This window comes from Monodelphis domestica, chromosome 5 (assembly GCF_027887165.1).
Source record: "Monodelphis domestica isolate mMonDom1 chromosome 5, mMonDom1.pri, whole genome shotgun sequence".
Taxonomy (NCBI): domain Eukaryota; kingdom Metazoa; phylum Chordata; class Mammalia; order Didelphimorphia; family Didelphidae; genus Monodelphis; species Monodelphis domestica.
In genome coordinates, this window is record NC_077231.1 from 109799489 (window position 1) to 109813979 (window position 14491).

A 14491-nucleotide genomic window follows, 5' to 3' on the forward strand; every position below is an offset into this window, starting at 1 on the left:
AAAGCATATGCAATTGATCAGATCTTTTTTTTTTTAATATTATTGGAATAGGCTTATCCTTGATATTTGAGGGGCTGGCTATAAGCCTCCACCATCTTTATGACTGGATTGGGATGGAATGGAGAGGGATAAATGCTTACACACATAGGTTAGCCTCTGGGGTGTTCAGATGAGCCCCAGGAGTCTTTCTTTGTATTATGGTGGTCCAACATGAATTCAATTGATTTCAGCTTAATTTACATCAATTTAATTCTCTTCAGAGCAACAAAAGGTTTAAACTTTTTATCCCTGCATCACCCCTTAAAAAAATTCACTCGTTTAATTAGCAAGAAGAGAACCTGCAGTCTGCAAATCAATGCTTTTGCCCTCCAGTCCAGACATACTTGAGAAACTACTTAGATTCAAGAGCACACTGTCCTTGGGGCCAGTAAGAGACATTGAGAATCTGCTCCTAGAGTGGAAAGCACTGGGCTAGGTCCTGTGCAGCATCCAAGGTCTGTAATCTCCTCAAGATGCACAGTCTTCTCAAGGAACTTCCAGCAGGAAGAATTCTAGATCCAACACTTTTTATCTAATGAGTAGCAATCTTTTTAACTGAGTGGGAGGAAAAGAGGCTGAGAACTCTTTTGGGGTAGAGATCCAGCAGTCATTTTTCTTTTTTCTTTAATTCTGACTTATCAAATACCCCATAAGATGGGCACTTTCATATATACAAAATCGAATATGAAAAATAGTATTGGGCATGAAACTGCAAGTCTGTATAATGAATAGCTTGTTATGCATATAATAAATTCCACATGAAATTTTCAAAACTGTCCTGGGTGTCTGTGTTTCCTACTGACTGCCCTTCTGTTCTTTTCTGTGCATTTAAGATCTCAGCACTATCTTTCAAATATCACTTGATAAACAAATATTCTAAAATTTGAGTTCACTGTCATGGGTGCAAGAGGTGTCAATATCTCCTCATTTGCTAAAAAAATCCGGCTCAGAAATTCTTGCATTGTGGTAGAATTCAGTCCTGATTCTAAAGTACGAATCTCCTAACAACCATGTTTGATGTTGGGGGATGGCATGCATTCTCTTGACTCTCAGATGAGAGAGAGAGATTTTGAAGACTTTGGGCAAGAATTGAATTGGTCATCTCCCCAGGTTCAAAGCTTTTGCTCTTTCTCTTCTACCTTCCCATCCATATATACTAACTTCCCTTTTCATGACTACAGGGAGCAGAATTCTGTTTCTTTAGCTGCCTAGGAGCTATCATTGAAATCTGTAACCACCGTCTCCATGGTAACAAAAAAAAAAGGATGCAAACGCCCTTGGTCTGGGTAGAGCCAATGTAAAAAGTGTTAAGAAGATGGGAGAGAAAAGAAGGGAAACAAGAAGAGTGGGTGGAGATGTGGGAATACCTGTATTATGTTATTACTGGCTCCAGGCATATAGGTTAAGCATTTTAAATAGGGATTTCTATGAACAAGGATCATAAGATTGAACATTGTTTTGGAGGGAATTTGAACACAATCACGGACTTTTGCTCTTTAGATCTCTTTATAGGGGAGAATTCTTTTTGCTAGTTTACTAAATTGAGTAAGTATAAAATTGAATTTGTAAGAATTTTTTTTTTGCTCTGAGATATCTCCTAAAGTGCTTTACAAAAACCAAAAAGGAAGTTATCTGTGTTGGCATTTGTCCTTGTATTCAGCAATGGGTTCTTTAAAGCACATGAGAGATCTGGGATGTCTTATTATAACATGACATATCTTACACAATCATGTATAGTTGTAACATATATTATAATACTACTTTGTGCTTATATAATCTGAAAACAGTAGTGTTGATTATATCTTAGTTTACCACTGAAACTAATCCTTTGAGGAAACTGAGGGTGACATATTTTTTATTTTTAAATTTTACCTTCAAATAATACAAGAAAGCTCTGAAACAGAGAGGTTAAGTGACTGACCCACTGACATCACATTGCTCGATACCAACTAAGGGGGAAGTAAACTATTCCCACTTAACTTTGGGAGCTAGAGATTTTGCACCCAATCCCAACCTCCATTCTAGGCAGCAAGACTGTGTACCTCCAGCTTCTGGGTTGGGATAGGGACCTTTCTCCTCATTTTCATTGGGTTGGAGGTCATCCACATTGATCTAGGAAGATAAGAGAGAAAGAAGGGTGAGGGATACAGTTAGACATTGTTACATGGATTTGGACACTTGAGAAAGTCATTTAAATCTTCATCTAGAAACTGTGTGAGCTTTCTACAAAAGTTCTCAGATCATAGTATGGTGATGACTGAAGCTCACAAATGCTGTTACCAGAAGGGCACAAATTATGACAGATACAACTAAAGCTAGAAATGTTTTAGGCACAGTTCTTTTGATAGAGGAGTAGTGTGTGGTTGAAGCCAAAAAGGTTGGCCATTAGGTAGTAAATATTTTGGCCAAAGGGACTCATGAAACTTTCTACTTGGGTGTAGAGAGGTTGTGATTTCATCAGAGAGGGAATTATCCATATTGATGAAATCATAACTCCTTGAAATGATTGGATTATTTTTCTTATAACCTGTGTAGTTTGGACTTATGATTTCACCAGTATGAGATGTTCCTAGTGTGGGAGCTCTCTTCACCAATGCAGTTACTTGTGAGTAATCTATAGTCTTAGAGAATTGTCTGGGACACTTAGAGGTTAAGTGATTTGCTGTTGGGCACTCATCTAGTATGTGACAGAGGCAGGACTTATACCCAAGTCTTCCTAGATCATCTCTTTATCTACTATGCCATATTGCCTCTCTTATGTCATAAGGTGAAAATGCCCTTGAATTTCCTTCCTACTTTTCCATTCTATTTCCTCTGCCTTCCACCCAAATACCAGCCTCATTTTAAAATAAATTCTCTCTCATGCCTTCCTTGTTGTTATCTTTGATCAGGGTACATTAGTCTTTTCTGTGTCCATTTTGGTTGGCTTAATCTGGAAAGATTGAATCTGGAGTTCAGTAGCAGCAGGAACAAATACTTATTGTGGGAAGGTGCAGATGTGCTACTCACCTTAGTGGTAGGTGGAGATTCCCCATCAGCAGTAATTGACTTTAGCTCAATTTTTTCCTCTTTAGTCTCCTCCACAGCTGGCTTTTCCACCTCTTGCTTCTTCTCAGGGCTGGCAGTCCTGGCCAGCCAACAAGAGGAAGAATGAATGAATGTTTATTTAGGTGATCAGCGTAGAATAAGACCTTACTCTAGCTTGTTGAAGGTTAAAGCAATATAGAACCTCCAGGGATTTGTGTGTGTCTCAGACATCTGGCTTCCTTCCTTTGTTGCTGTGTATACAGTATCATTCTGGGCACCATAACACTGATAACTGGGTTCCCAGACCCTTGTCCTCTGATAACATTCCTTTTCTACTTAGCTTAGGACTTTACTGGCTTCAGTTTAACAGCTGCATTTTCTGAGTTGTGGTTGATATGCTGACAAAGGTAACTAGTAGCAAGTGCCCAGAAGATATATGGGTTACCACTCTCAATCCAGGATGGAGCAACAATGGCATCTATGGTCCACAGGCTCTATTTTTTTTGTTGGCCTCTGGGTTAACCAAGAGTGCATGACTTGTTTTCTCTTCAAAAGGTGAATTTAGATACAAGCTACTAAGGAAGGAGTGCTAAAGCTTCCAAGAAGGGCCACTTGAAGTGGCTGTTTTCCACTTCACCCCAACCAAAAAAAAACTTTAATTAATTTAGAATATTTTCCCATGGTTACATGATTCATGTTGTTTCTCTCCCCTCCTCCCACCTCCCTCCCATAGCCAATGCTCAATTCCACTGGGTTTTACATGTGTCCTTGATCAAGACCCATTTCCATATTATTATTTGCACTAGGGTGATCATTTAGAGTCTACATCCCCAACTATATCCCCATCAACCCATGTGATCAAGCAGTTGTTTTTCTTCTGTGTTTCTGCTCCCACAGTTCTTTCTCATAAGTCCCTCAGAACTGTCTTGGCTCATTGCTCTGTGACTTTTAAAGCCCTGCTGGGCAATTGAGATTTTGGCTAGAGTGTGTAGGTATCTGGAAAATGAAACCCCTAGTAGAGAATATGGTGGGAATAGCGTAAATCCAATTACAATTAGGAGCAGACTCAGGTTGCAGAATACCCACATTCCTAGAATAGAATGAATAGAAAAACAGAAGCCAGAGTCCAGTCTTCTCTGCCATCATCTGAGATATTCAGGAAGCTGCTTTCTAAGATTTGGACTCTCAGAAGTCTAGACCTTTGGCTTAGTTAGTTAGTTACCTGGCTAGTTTCTTCCTTTCTTTTTCCTCTTCCTCTTCTTTCTGGGCAGATGTGAGGCTCTCAGCATCAGCCAGATTGTCCACAGCAATAGCCAAGAACACATTTAGCAAGATGTCTATTTTCATACATTAGTAAAGGAAATAACTCTTAGATTTGGGATTCTTGGGGGGCAGAAGCTAGGGGTACGGGCAATGAGAATAGAAGAATGCAGCCTCTTTCGCCATGGCACAGTTGTGGAACACAGAAAACTTGTGGTAATGTCCTTAATAAATCTCAGGCTTCATGCCAAGGGATTCAGCACCAGCTATACCTACCTTGACAAATAGTTTCCTGGCCTCTGCTCGCTTTGAAAAGCCTCAAAAAGATGGCATAGCCAGGCTAGCCTACAGGCAACTAAGGGTTCAAGTAGCAAGTGGAGGACGAACTCTTTAATCATTTGGTTTCCAGTCCAAATGGCTGCTGCTGATGTAGTAGATAGAATGCTGGATTTTCAGTCTGGAACACATGAGTTTGAATCCTGCCTCACACACTAACTTTTGTCAGCCTCAGTTTCCTCATCTGTAAAATGAGGATAACAATAGCACTCCTCTGACAAGGAGGGTTGTTATGAGAATCAAATGAGATCTCTCTCTCTCTCTCTCTCTTTCTCTCTCTCTCTCACACACACACACACATAAACATGCATATATATATTTAAAGTTCTTTAAATACCTTAAAGAGCTATAAAAATGTTAACTACTGTTATTTCCCCACTGAGATGACTAGTCAAAACTAACCCTCTATAAAATGTCTTCATCAGCTGTACAAAGCCCTTACCTCCCAGCTTAGATGATTCCAAGGCAAAAGGGCAATAAGGCCTCAGCAATGGGGGTTAAGTGACTTGCCTGGGGTCACAGAGCTAGGAAGTATCTGAGGCCAGATTTGAACGCAGAACTCTAGGCCTGGCTCAAAAGTTCTTTTTCTTTAAAAGTATTTTATTTTCACTGTGTGACTCTGGGCAAGTCACTTGACCCCATTGCCTAGCCCTTACCACTGTTCTGCCTTAGAGCCAATACACAGTATTGATTCTAAGATGGAAAATAAGGGTTTAAAAAAAGTATTTTATTTTTCCAATGACATATAATAACAATTTTCAACATATATTTTCTGAAATTATAAGCTTTAAAATTGTCTCCCTCCCTCCTTTTCTTCCCTCTCCCCTGTCAGAGATGGTAAGCAATTTGATCTGCATTGTGCATGTATTACCATGCAAAACATGAAAAATTCTTTTTAATTGGGCATTGAGGGGACCTCTTGGGATATTCCTTTCAACTACTATCATAAGCCCACAGATATAAATTCCTTGCTAAAAAACACTGATGTCCCTGAGGCTGGGCCAGAGTCTGCCAAGGCCAATAAGTACAGAGCTGAACCAGACGCTTATCTCTCCATCCCCTTCCCCAACCTTCTGTACCTCAAACTGAAACATTGCTGCTAAACATGGGCCCCAAATGGGCTCATTTCAGTCCAAAAAGGAAAGTCAGGTTGAAATTGAACATTTCTGGACTGAGCTTCCCATTGATTGGCCATTCAGGCAATGTAGCCTGATAAAAGCAGACCCCTTCCATGGAGCTGTCTCTGGTCCCAGCCTCCCTCCCCACCTTGGCTCTGTTTAGTCTGGGAGGAATTAAGTATGGATCAACTGGGTGAGAATTCCCAAGAACCAGGCTCAGACCAGCCCCTCTTGGAGCTCTTAGATGTAAGTGACTTAGTCATGTTCATATAGTGGTATGTGTCATGGGTCCGACTTGCACCTCTATTAAGCAAGAGCTGGATTTCTGTATACACTGTTCAGAGGGCTGTGGCATGTCCTCTCCTCCATGTTCCTCAAGTCTGACTGTGGCACTCCCTATGTGAACAAACTCTAGGAGCTCTGTTGCCTTTGTCTGGCACTTAAAATCCTTCCCAACGTAGTCCCAAACCACCTTTTGAGCCTTACTGTACATTATTTTCCTCCACACACTTTATGACCCAGTTAAATTGGCTTTCTGACTGCTTCTCATCCATTACCCTCCATTCCCCAGCTTTGTGACTTTCCACTGGCTGCTCCCACTGGGAGAGCTGGAGTGCCCTCTTTTCTTGCCTCAACCTCAAGATTTAATCAGTCACTGAATAGTCACTGATGCCCCACAATGTGCCAGGCACTCTTCTAGGGGCTCGGGATATAAAGACAAAAATGAAGCAGTTTCTGACCTCCCAGAGCTTGGTCTTTGGCTGGGGAGATTGCCTGTTTGCTTTTCTATCCCCCGTGACTAGCATAATATCAGGGCCACAGGAAGCAGCGCTTGATTCACTAAGAGTTTGCGAGTACGATGATTCCACAGAATAACAAACCCCACAGCAATCATCATTAGAGCTGATATTTTGGGGGGCACTTTGGCCAGCAAAGCGCTTTGCATGTGAGCTCTTTGAGGCAGGAATTCCTTTGTTTTAATTTTTGTATCTCCGGTACAATGTCTGGCAAAGAAACCACAGTTGCTAAGTGCTTGTTGCATTGACCTGCTGAAGCAGAATCCGGACTCCTGTCACTCTGGACCTGTCGGGAACTCAGTCCCCTAAAATCCTCACAGAAGGGGCCATGTTCCAAAAAGGAGAGGAGAAAAGGGGTGATGAAGATTGATGAAGATGAAGGGTAGGAGCAAGTCATGCTTCACTAACATTTCCAGGCAGTCAAGGAGGTCATGATGCTTCCTTCCGTGAGCCTGACTCTGACAGCTCTAGCTGTCCCTCAGTCATCTCTTTCTCCTCTGACCTCCTAGCATCTTCATTTCCTATTTGGCAATTCTTGGCTGTCTCTGCTGTTAGTACATTAAAAAAAAAGTGAGTATCTTGTCTCCCTGGCTAGACTGTAAGCTTCATAAGAAGACCTCCCACCACATCAAACAGGACTCAGCATATAGCAGGGGCTCAGTAAATATTAAAAAAAATTTAAATCCTTACTTTTTGTGTTAGTAACAACTCTAAGGCAGAAGGGAAAGGGTTAAGCAATTGATTTTAAGTGACTTTACCGGAGTCACACAGCCAGGAAGTATCTGAGGCCACATTTGAACCCAGATCCTCCCAATTCCACAATCTATCCACTGTGTCACCTTGATGCCTGATGGTGCTTGATTAATGACAAGTGACTGAGTGTGGAAAGTTCTAATGTCTGTCAAAGTAAAGAATCCCAAGGAGGTATCAGAGTGACCCACCGTACTTCTAGAGAGAGAGTAACCAGTGTGAAATCTTAAGGGAGGAAGGTCCAGGAGTCTGGCAGTTCTGGAAGGCTCTTTTTGCCTGATGGTCCATGGAAGAATGCGCATTTTAGTACCTTTCTAGACAAGGACAGAGAATATCATTATTCAGGGCCATTTCTGGAATCTCTGTCCCATGGTTTGGTTCATGGGGATGATAATAATAAAAATAACAATAACAGCTAACATTTATATAGTCCCTTAAGTTTGCAAAGCGATTTCTAAATATTATCACACTGAATCCTCACATCAACCCCGTAAGGTAGGTACTATTATTATTCCCATCATATAGATGAATACATAATAACAATAATTAATTGCTAACATTCATATAGAATGTACTGTGTGCCAGGCACTGTGCTACATTACATATTTGTTTTTATTTAATGAAATTTTTTATTTTATTGCACTTTATAATTATTATCTCATTTGATCCTCATAACAACATTAGGAAGCAGGTGCTATTATTATTCCCACTCTTACAGATGAGAAAATTGAAGCAAAGAATAAATCACTTATCCAAGGTTACATAGCTAACAAGAGTCCCAGGATGAATTCTAACTCAGGTCTTCCTAAATCCAGCATTCTGTCCTCTGAGTCACCTACCTGCTCAGATGCTAAGCCTTTGGGTGAAGACAGTTTAACCCAGCCAGTGACTAAAGCTACATGGAGTAGTCTCACAGGAAAGAAGAATAAAAAGAACTAGTAAAATAAGCTTTTAGGGGATTTGACTCAAGGAAGGTGGTGCATTTGTTATTAAACAAGTATCCTTGATAGCACAGTTCTGGTGTAGGAGTCATGGATCAGTCAAGGCAGCTCAATTGGCAACCTTGCCCTATCCTTTATGTTACCGCCAAGTCATAACTCCATATGGACTTTTGGCCTGAGAAGTCCTTCCCTTCACCTAATCATCCTATAACATCAATTCTTTCCAGTATCCTTCATTTGTGGGGAGTCTTGGTTTTGATTCCTTAATAGTTAGAAATCCAATAGAGAAGATGGTGTAGAATTAGAAAGCAAATAGTCCTGGGAAAGGTGCATTCATTGGGTAATAGGAAAGGATTTGGGGAATAGGGAAAGTGGGGTTTCAGTGGCAGCAGCAAAGGATACAGTTTCCACAGATGAAAAGGATGATGAAGTAAATACAGACTAACATCCCTGGAAAAGAGGGCCCTCCATAAGCCATGATCCCATCATACATCACCGAATTCCAGTCCTCCCCGGTCAGGATCTGAATGATACATTCCCACCAACAAAGGACAGACACATTGTTAGACCATGTACAGCAAACCCACAATCATTACCCTCCCATCAGCCTTGGTCTGCTAGAAAAGAGACACCACCCATCTATCACACCTTTGCCTGGACTGCCAATATACTTCCTCAGTCCTTGAGGAGCTATCCAAAGGGAGAAGTGTAGAATTGAGTGACAAGTCCCAATGGCCCAGCAGATTCTGGATGACTGGCCCTTTTCATAGGTAAGCATCTTTATGCTAAGATGTAAAGGATACCCTAATGGCTTCCTTGTCCTCAATCACTCCTCACATTGCTTGTCACAAATGACAATCATAAACCAAAAAACATTGGACAATGGAAGAACATAACCAACATTAGAACTTCCAACACTGGGACCAAGCTATGTTGATCAAAAGCCAAAGTTGCCCACCTGTATTCTAGCACATGCTGGAAGATGCACTGGAGAGGTTTCTTCCTGATAGTTACTTTCCAGATCCCTAGGCTCTTTTCTTTCTCTCTCTCTTTCTCTCTTTCCCTTCCTTCCTTTCTCTTTTTCTCTTTCTTTCTCTCTTTACCTCCCTCCCTTCCTCTCTGTCTCCTCCCTCCCTCCCTCCTTTCCTTCCTTCCTTCCTTCCTTCCTTCCTTCCTTCCTTCCTTCCTTCCTTCCTTCCTTCCTTCCTTCCTTCCTTCCTTCCTTCCTTCCTTCCTTCCTTCCTTCCTTCCTTCCTTCCTTCCTTCCTTCCTTTCTTCCTTCTTTTCTCTCACTCTCTCTCTTTCTTTAAAAAACCCTCACCTTCTCTCTTAGAATTGATACTCAATACTCAAAATGATTCCAAGGCAGAAGAGCAGTAATGACTAGACAATGGGAGCTAAGTGATTTGCCCAGGGCCACACAGCTAGGAAGTGTCTGTGGCCACATTTGAACTCAGGACCTCTCATCTCTAGGCCTGGCTCTCTATCCACTGAACTACTAAAATGTCTGTTTCTTAGGCTATTTTCAAGGCAGAGAGGGTATGGAATGCTCTATTCCCTTGGGCAGAGTGGTCTTCCTGCAGTATTTTTGAGGGAATGATGGTCTCCCTCTCCTTGCAGCTTATAGTGGCTCACCCTGCATTTTTTCAGTTTGTAAGTTTATGTGTCCTGATTGAGGTTTAAGGCACTGGTCAGTGGCCCAGGATATGATGACCTTTTCCTGTATCTCTGGGAGAATTGTGTTTCATTGAGAAACCTTATTTTGGGATTTCTTAAGGGTACCACCAGGTCAGCTTATCATATGATAGCTCATTTCAGGGGACGAATAGCCCAGACAAAGGCTATATAGATCTGTTTTGAATACCATCTTTTTTTAACAGCAAAAGTAAGAATGGGAAGATGATTATCTTGCATGCATTATTTGAGGTTTACATAGATTGTAACAGAAGGTTAGATCATGAGGGAGATTTGGAGATCATTTAACCCAGGTTTCTCATTTCAGAGATGAGGAAATCAGAGTCCAGAGAGGTGAACTGATTCTTCCTCAGGTTAATTACAGAGTTGAGACTAGAACCCAAATCTCACAGCAGCATATCCAGAGCTTGAAGGCAGGTCTCTGATTTCCTTTCCAATGTACTTTCTTCTAAATGGGGTAGAAGTCCCCCCCCCCTTTAGACAGTAAATATATTATTTTGGAAAGCAGCATACCAGATCCTTATCAGTTTTTAAAACACTAACAAGAATTAGTTTAAGAGATTAATTTGAGGAGTCTAGCAAAGTGTGAGGCCCAAGGTCATCTGAAAAGAAGGTGATTTCTTATATTTAGGACATTATTTGGGAAGGCAGACCTCAATGGATCACTATAATGAAAGTCTCTGGGCATGGGTCTTAAAGGGCAGACAGTGGGAAGGCCAACTCCTTCATCATCTTGATCACCACAGACGCTTAGAGTTAAAGGGGACCTGAGGCCAGTTCATCTAACCCATAGGTAAAATAAGGAATCTCTTACAACACATCCAAAATGTAGTCATTATTTTTCTCTGGAAGCTGTCCAGTGAAGGGCAGTGACAGAGGCAGCCCATTTTATGGAGCAATTTGGTTAAGGAATTTTTATTGAATTAAGTCTAAATTTGCTCGTTTGCAGTTTCCACTCATTGCTTTGTTGTGTTCTCAGAGGCAAAGAAGAGTAAGTTGAATCTCTTTTGACACAAGAGACCTTGGAATATTTAAGGGCAGCTATTATGATCCTGCTAAGTCATCTCTATCTTTCACATTTCCATTTCTTTCAATGGATCCTCATATAGACATGATCTTGAGGTCCTTATACCATCATGGTTGTCCCATTCTGGGCAATCTGCAATTGATCGATGCTCTTCTTAATATCCAGCACCTCGAAATAACCCGATGCTCCAGAGTGGGTTTAGCTCTTCTACAGGAGGCCAGTCTTTTAGACCTATATTAATGCAACTTGACTCTGCTCTTGGGCTTGTTATAGCACATCACTGACACCTATCTTGTACTCTACTAAACAGAATCACAGGATTTTACAGTTGCAAGGGACTGTAGCAGCCATCTAGTTTAGCCCACATCTGAAAAGGAACAGTAAATGTGATACATACTGTCTTAGAGTTTCCAAAGCACTTTGCCCAAGTCAATCTCATTTTAGCTTTACAATTGCCCTAAGTGGTATGGATTTCAGGTATTATTATCTCCATCATATAAATGAGTAAACTGAGTTTTAGAAAGGGTAATTGACTTGCCCAGAGGCACACAGTGAATATGTGTCAGTCAGCAGTGGGACACAGTCTTTTCTTGACTCCAAGTTTAGTGGTTATTCTGCTCTAGCAAACTGGCTTTGCCTATTTTGCTATTTTGACTAGATTTGATCTATGGCCATCTTGAGAAAAGCTTTGAGCTGAGGGGTCCACTAACTATTGATAAGGGTAGTAGAGAGAGAAGACAATCATAAGTGTTAGGTGACCACTATATTCAAGGCACGAAAAACTTGTATTTTCTGTTTGTGAAATATTGTTGTGGAAAGGTCACTATCCTGAGTGTCAGAAAATTTGTATTCTGAGTTGATCCCTTGTTAGCTGTGATTTTAGTCAAATCATTTAACTCCTCTGGGTCTCAGCTTCTTTCACTTGATAAGTCAGAGAGTTTTACCAGATGATTTTTAAGGTCCTCTCAGGATCAAAATTAAAATTCTATGGGTTCAAGTACAGATTATACAATCTAGGGAGAAAGCAGACTGGTAAGTGATTTTCTGTACTAATTAATCATCAAGGCTAGCGAAACCATGTGTAATCCTACTGAAGAGAACCTTTCCTAGGAATTCTCTGCAACCATACAGATGGAAAGCCAAGGGAACAGTTTCATTCTACACCTGGACCATCAGCAATCTTCTTTCCATTAACCTCTAGCCCCAGCTGTTGGTCTGTTTAAAATCTAGAATTATGAAGGAAGGATGATCCAGATGTCCTACTGAAGAAACATTGTTCCTTCTTTGTAAATTGAATAGTGCTTCCTAACTCATCAAGGATGAGGCTATTTCTGGGATTTAGTTCTCCTGTACTATTACTCTGAGGTAATATAAAATGGACTTTGGCCCTGGATAGCCAATTTCTCTCTCTTGATATTTCCCCCATTTCCCTGTAATCTTATTTACCTTTTATTTCTGGGGCAATGAAGGACTCAAAGTAACTTCACCTGTCTTCTGACCTATTCTAACAAAACCCCTGTGAAGGACAAAGGATCAAGTGACAGGCCATTTATTTTATAAATGAGGAAACCAAGACCTTTCTGGATCACCAATTAAAACACTTGAATGATGAGCTTGCATACAGGGATGGAGAGCTTTTAACAAGTACTTTCTCCTTCTAGGCTAGATTTGGAGAGCCAGTTTCAAAGCCCGGACTGGGAAATTAAATCTTGAGAGTGGAATAAACCAAAGGACATATCAGTTAGTATAAAAAATTGTTACATATCTAGACATGCCCTCCAAATCTAGCCTAGAAGGAGGAAGTAACTCAACAATAATTGCAAATAGAAAGTCAAAGAAAAAATGTATTTTCTACAAGGATTACATGAAGAAATGAAGAAGAGATTAACAATGAAATAAAAGCTCTATAGGAAAGAAATGGAAGGAGAATAGATAGTTTAGAAAAGAAAGCAGTAAATCTTAATAAAATAATGGACTCCTTGAAAACTATAGAGCACATAACAGAAATCAATGACTCCATGAGATAGCAGGAAATATTAGAACAAATAAAGAGGTTGAAAAAGTAGGGCAAAATATAAAATATTTGCTATAAAAACTGACCAGGAAAGATAAATTAAGAATCATTGAGTTTCCCCCAAACCATGATTTAAAAATCCTGGACATGAAATTTCAAGAAATTATAAGTGAGAACTGTCCAGATCTATTAGAATCAGAGGGCAAAGAGAAGATAGAAGTCTTCTCCATATCTTAAATTCTACAATTCTGTGACTCTGTCTACAGAAGGGCAAATCAACTGAATTTCAAAAAAAGGGAATTGAATCTGCAAACATAGGCCATCCTTTGACTTTTATTCCTGATAAAATTCTGGAACAGATTATTAAAGGAATGGTTAGTGAATGTCTTGAAAAGGAAGTAGTGATGGTTTCATTATACCAGACTCAATTTCTTTTTTAAAACAGATTAATATAATGGGATTCTTTTAAAATGTCCTTGTATTTTTCTGCTGACCTATCTCATGTCATAAGAATCCGAACACTGGAAAACCTCATTGAAACACTAACTAATCCCTATATAAATATGGCTCTATGATTAAAACCTGCCTGGAAAAGTTTGAGCATTTATTCAAGGGCAGAAGACCACTTTAACAGGCATTTTGGGATGACAAAAGTAAGGAACTCTTCTCTGCTTTTCTCAGCTGATCATTTTCTTCTCTTTGAATATTTTAGATCTTTTTATCTCCTTTCCAAATAACTTTTTTTTTTTTTCATTTCAGACCTGTCTGGTCCTGGTCTCACATTTTATTGAGTTTTTGGAAACCAGAATATCACATGGGGTTTTGTTCTGGGAGGTTTTCTTTTTTTAATACACCAAGACAGCACTCATTAGTGACATCAGTGGGATGGCTGCTGGTCCCACCTAGAACTTAAATTGAGCACTACTTTTATAGTGAGGAATAAGGGTCTTTTAAATAAAAGCAAAGGCATTTTGATTGGATCGTGCAATCATGATGGGATTAGTGCTGTCTTATCTGCTACTAGTAATTTTTTTTTTTTTTGGTAAGGCAATGGGGGTCAAGTGATTTGCCCAGGGTCACACAGCTGGGAAGTGTCTGAGGCCAGATTTGAACCTAGGACCTCCCGTCTCTAGGGCTGGCTCTCAATCCACTAAGCTACCCAGCTGCCCCCTACTAGTAATTTTTAAAGGAGATAAAACAGATTTCTTGCTAAATACTATGCCAATGAAATCTTCTATGTTATATTCTTTAAATGCCTATGCTCAATGCTCTACATGAATTTAGTTGGGAAACCATTGGTACCAGGATTAGAAAACATATACACACATATATCTTGGTACTTTGCTTCTGTCTAAGTTTCCCAGAGGCATTTTGTTCATCATTAGCCTTGCATTCCTAAAGTTAAGGGGACCCTCCTTTTCTACAAAAGTTATGGGTCAACAGATAGTGTGGTCATCTGGAGAAGCCTCCTTGATGTCCAGGGCCAG

At 40.2% G+C, this 14491-nt stretch overlaps 1 protein-coding gene across 12 annotated transcripts in view; it reads right to left on the reverse strand.

Moving 5' to 3' along the window:
* Positions 1 to 14491, reverse strand: part of CACNA1C (calcium voltage-gated channel subunit alpha1 C) — a 997067-nt gene that overhangs the window by 136605 nt on the left and 845971 nt on the right. For all 12 annotated transcript variants that reach the window (XM_056800748.1, XM_056800749.1, XM_056800750.1 and 9 more), the window contains 4 exons: positions 8671 to 8791; positions 4289 to 4403; positions 3049 to 3166; positions 2082 to 2151 (listed from right to left, as the gene is read on the reverse strand). In XM_056800748.1, the coding sequence (XP_056656726.1) occupies positions 2082 to 2151; positions 3049 to 3166; positions 4289 to 4403; positions 8671 to 8791 (424 nt within the window). The remainder of the gene's footprint in view (positions 1 to 2081; positions 2152 to 3048; positions 3167 to 4288; positions 4404 to 8670; positions 8792 to 14491) is intronic.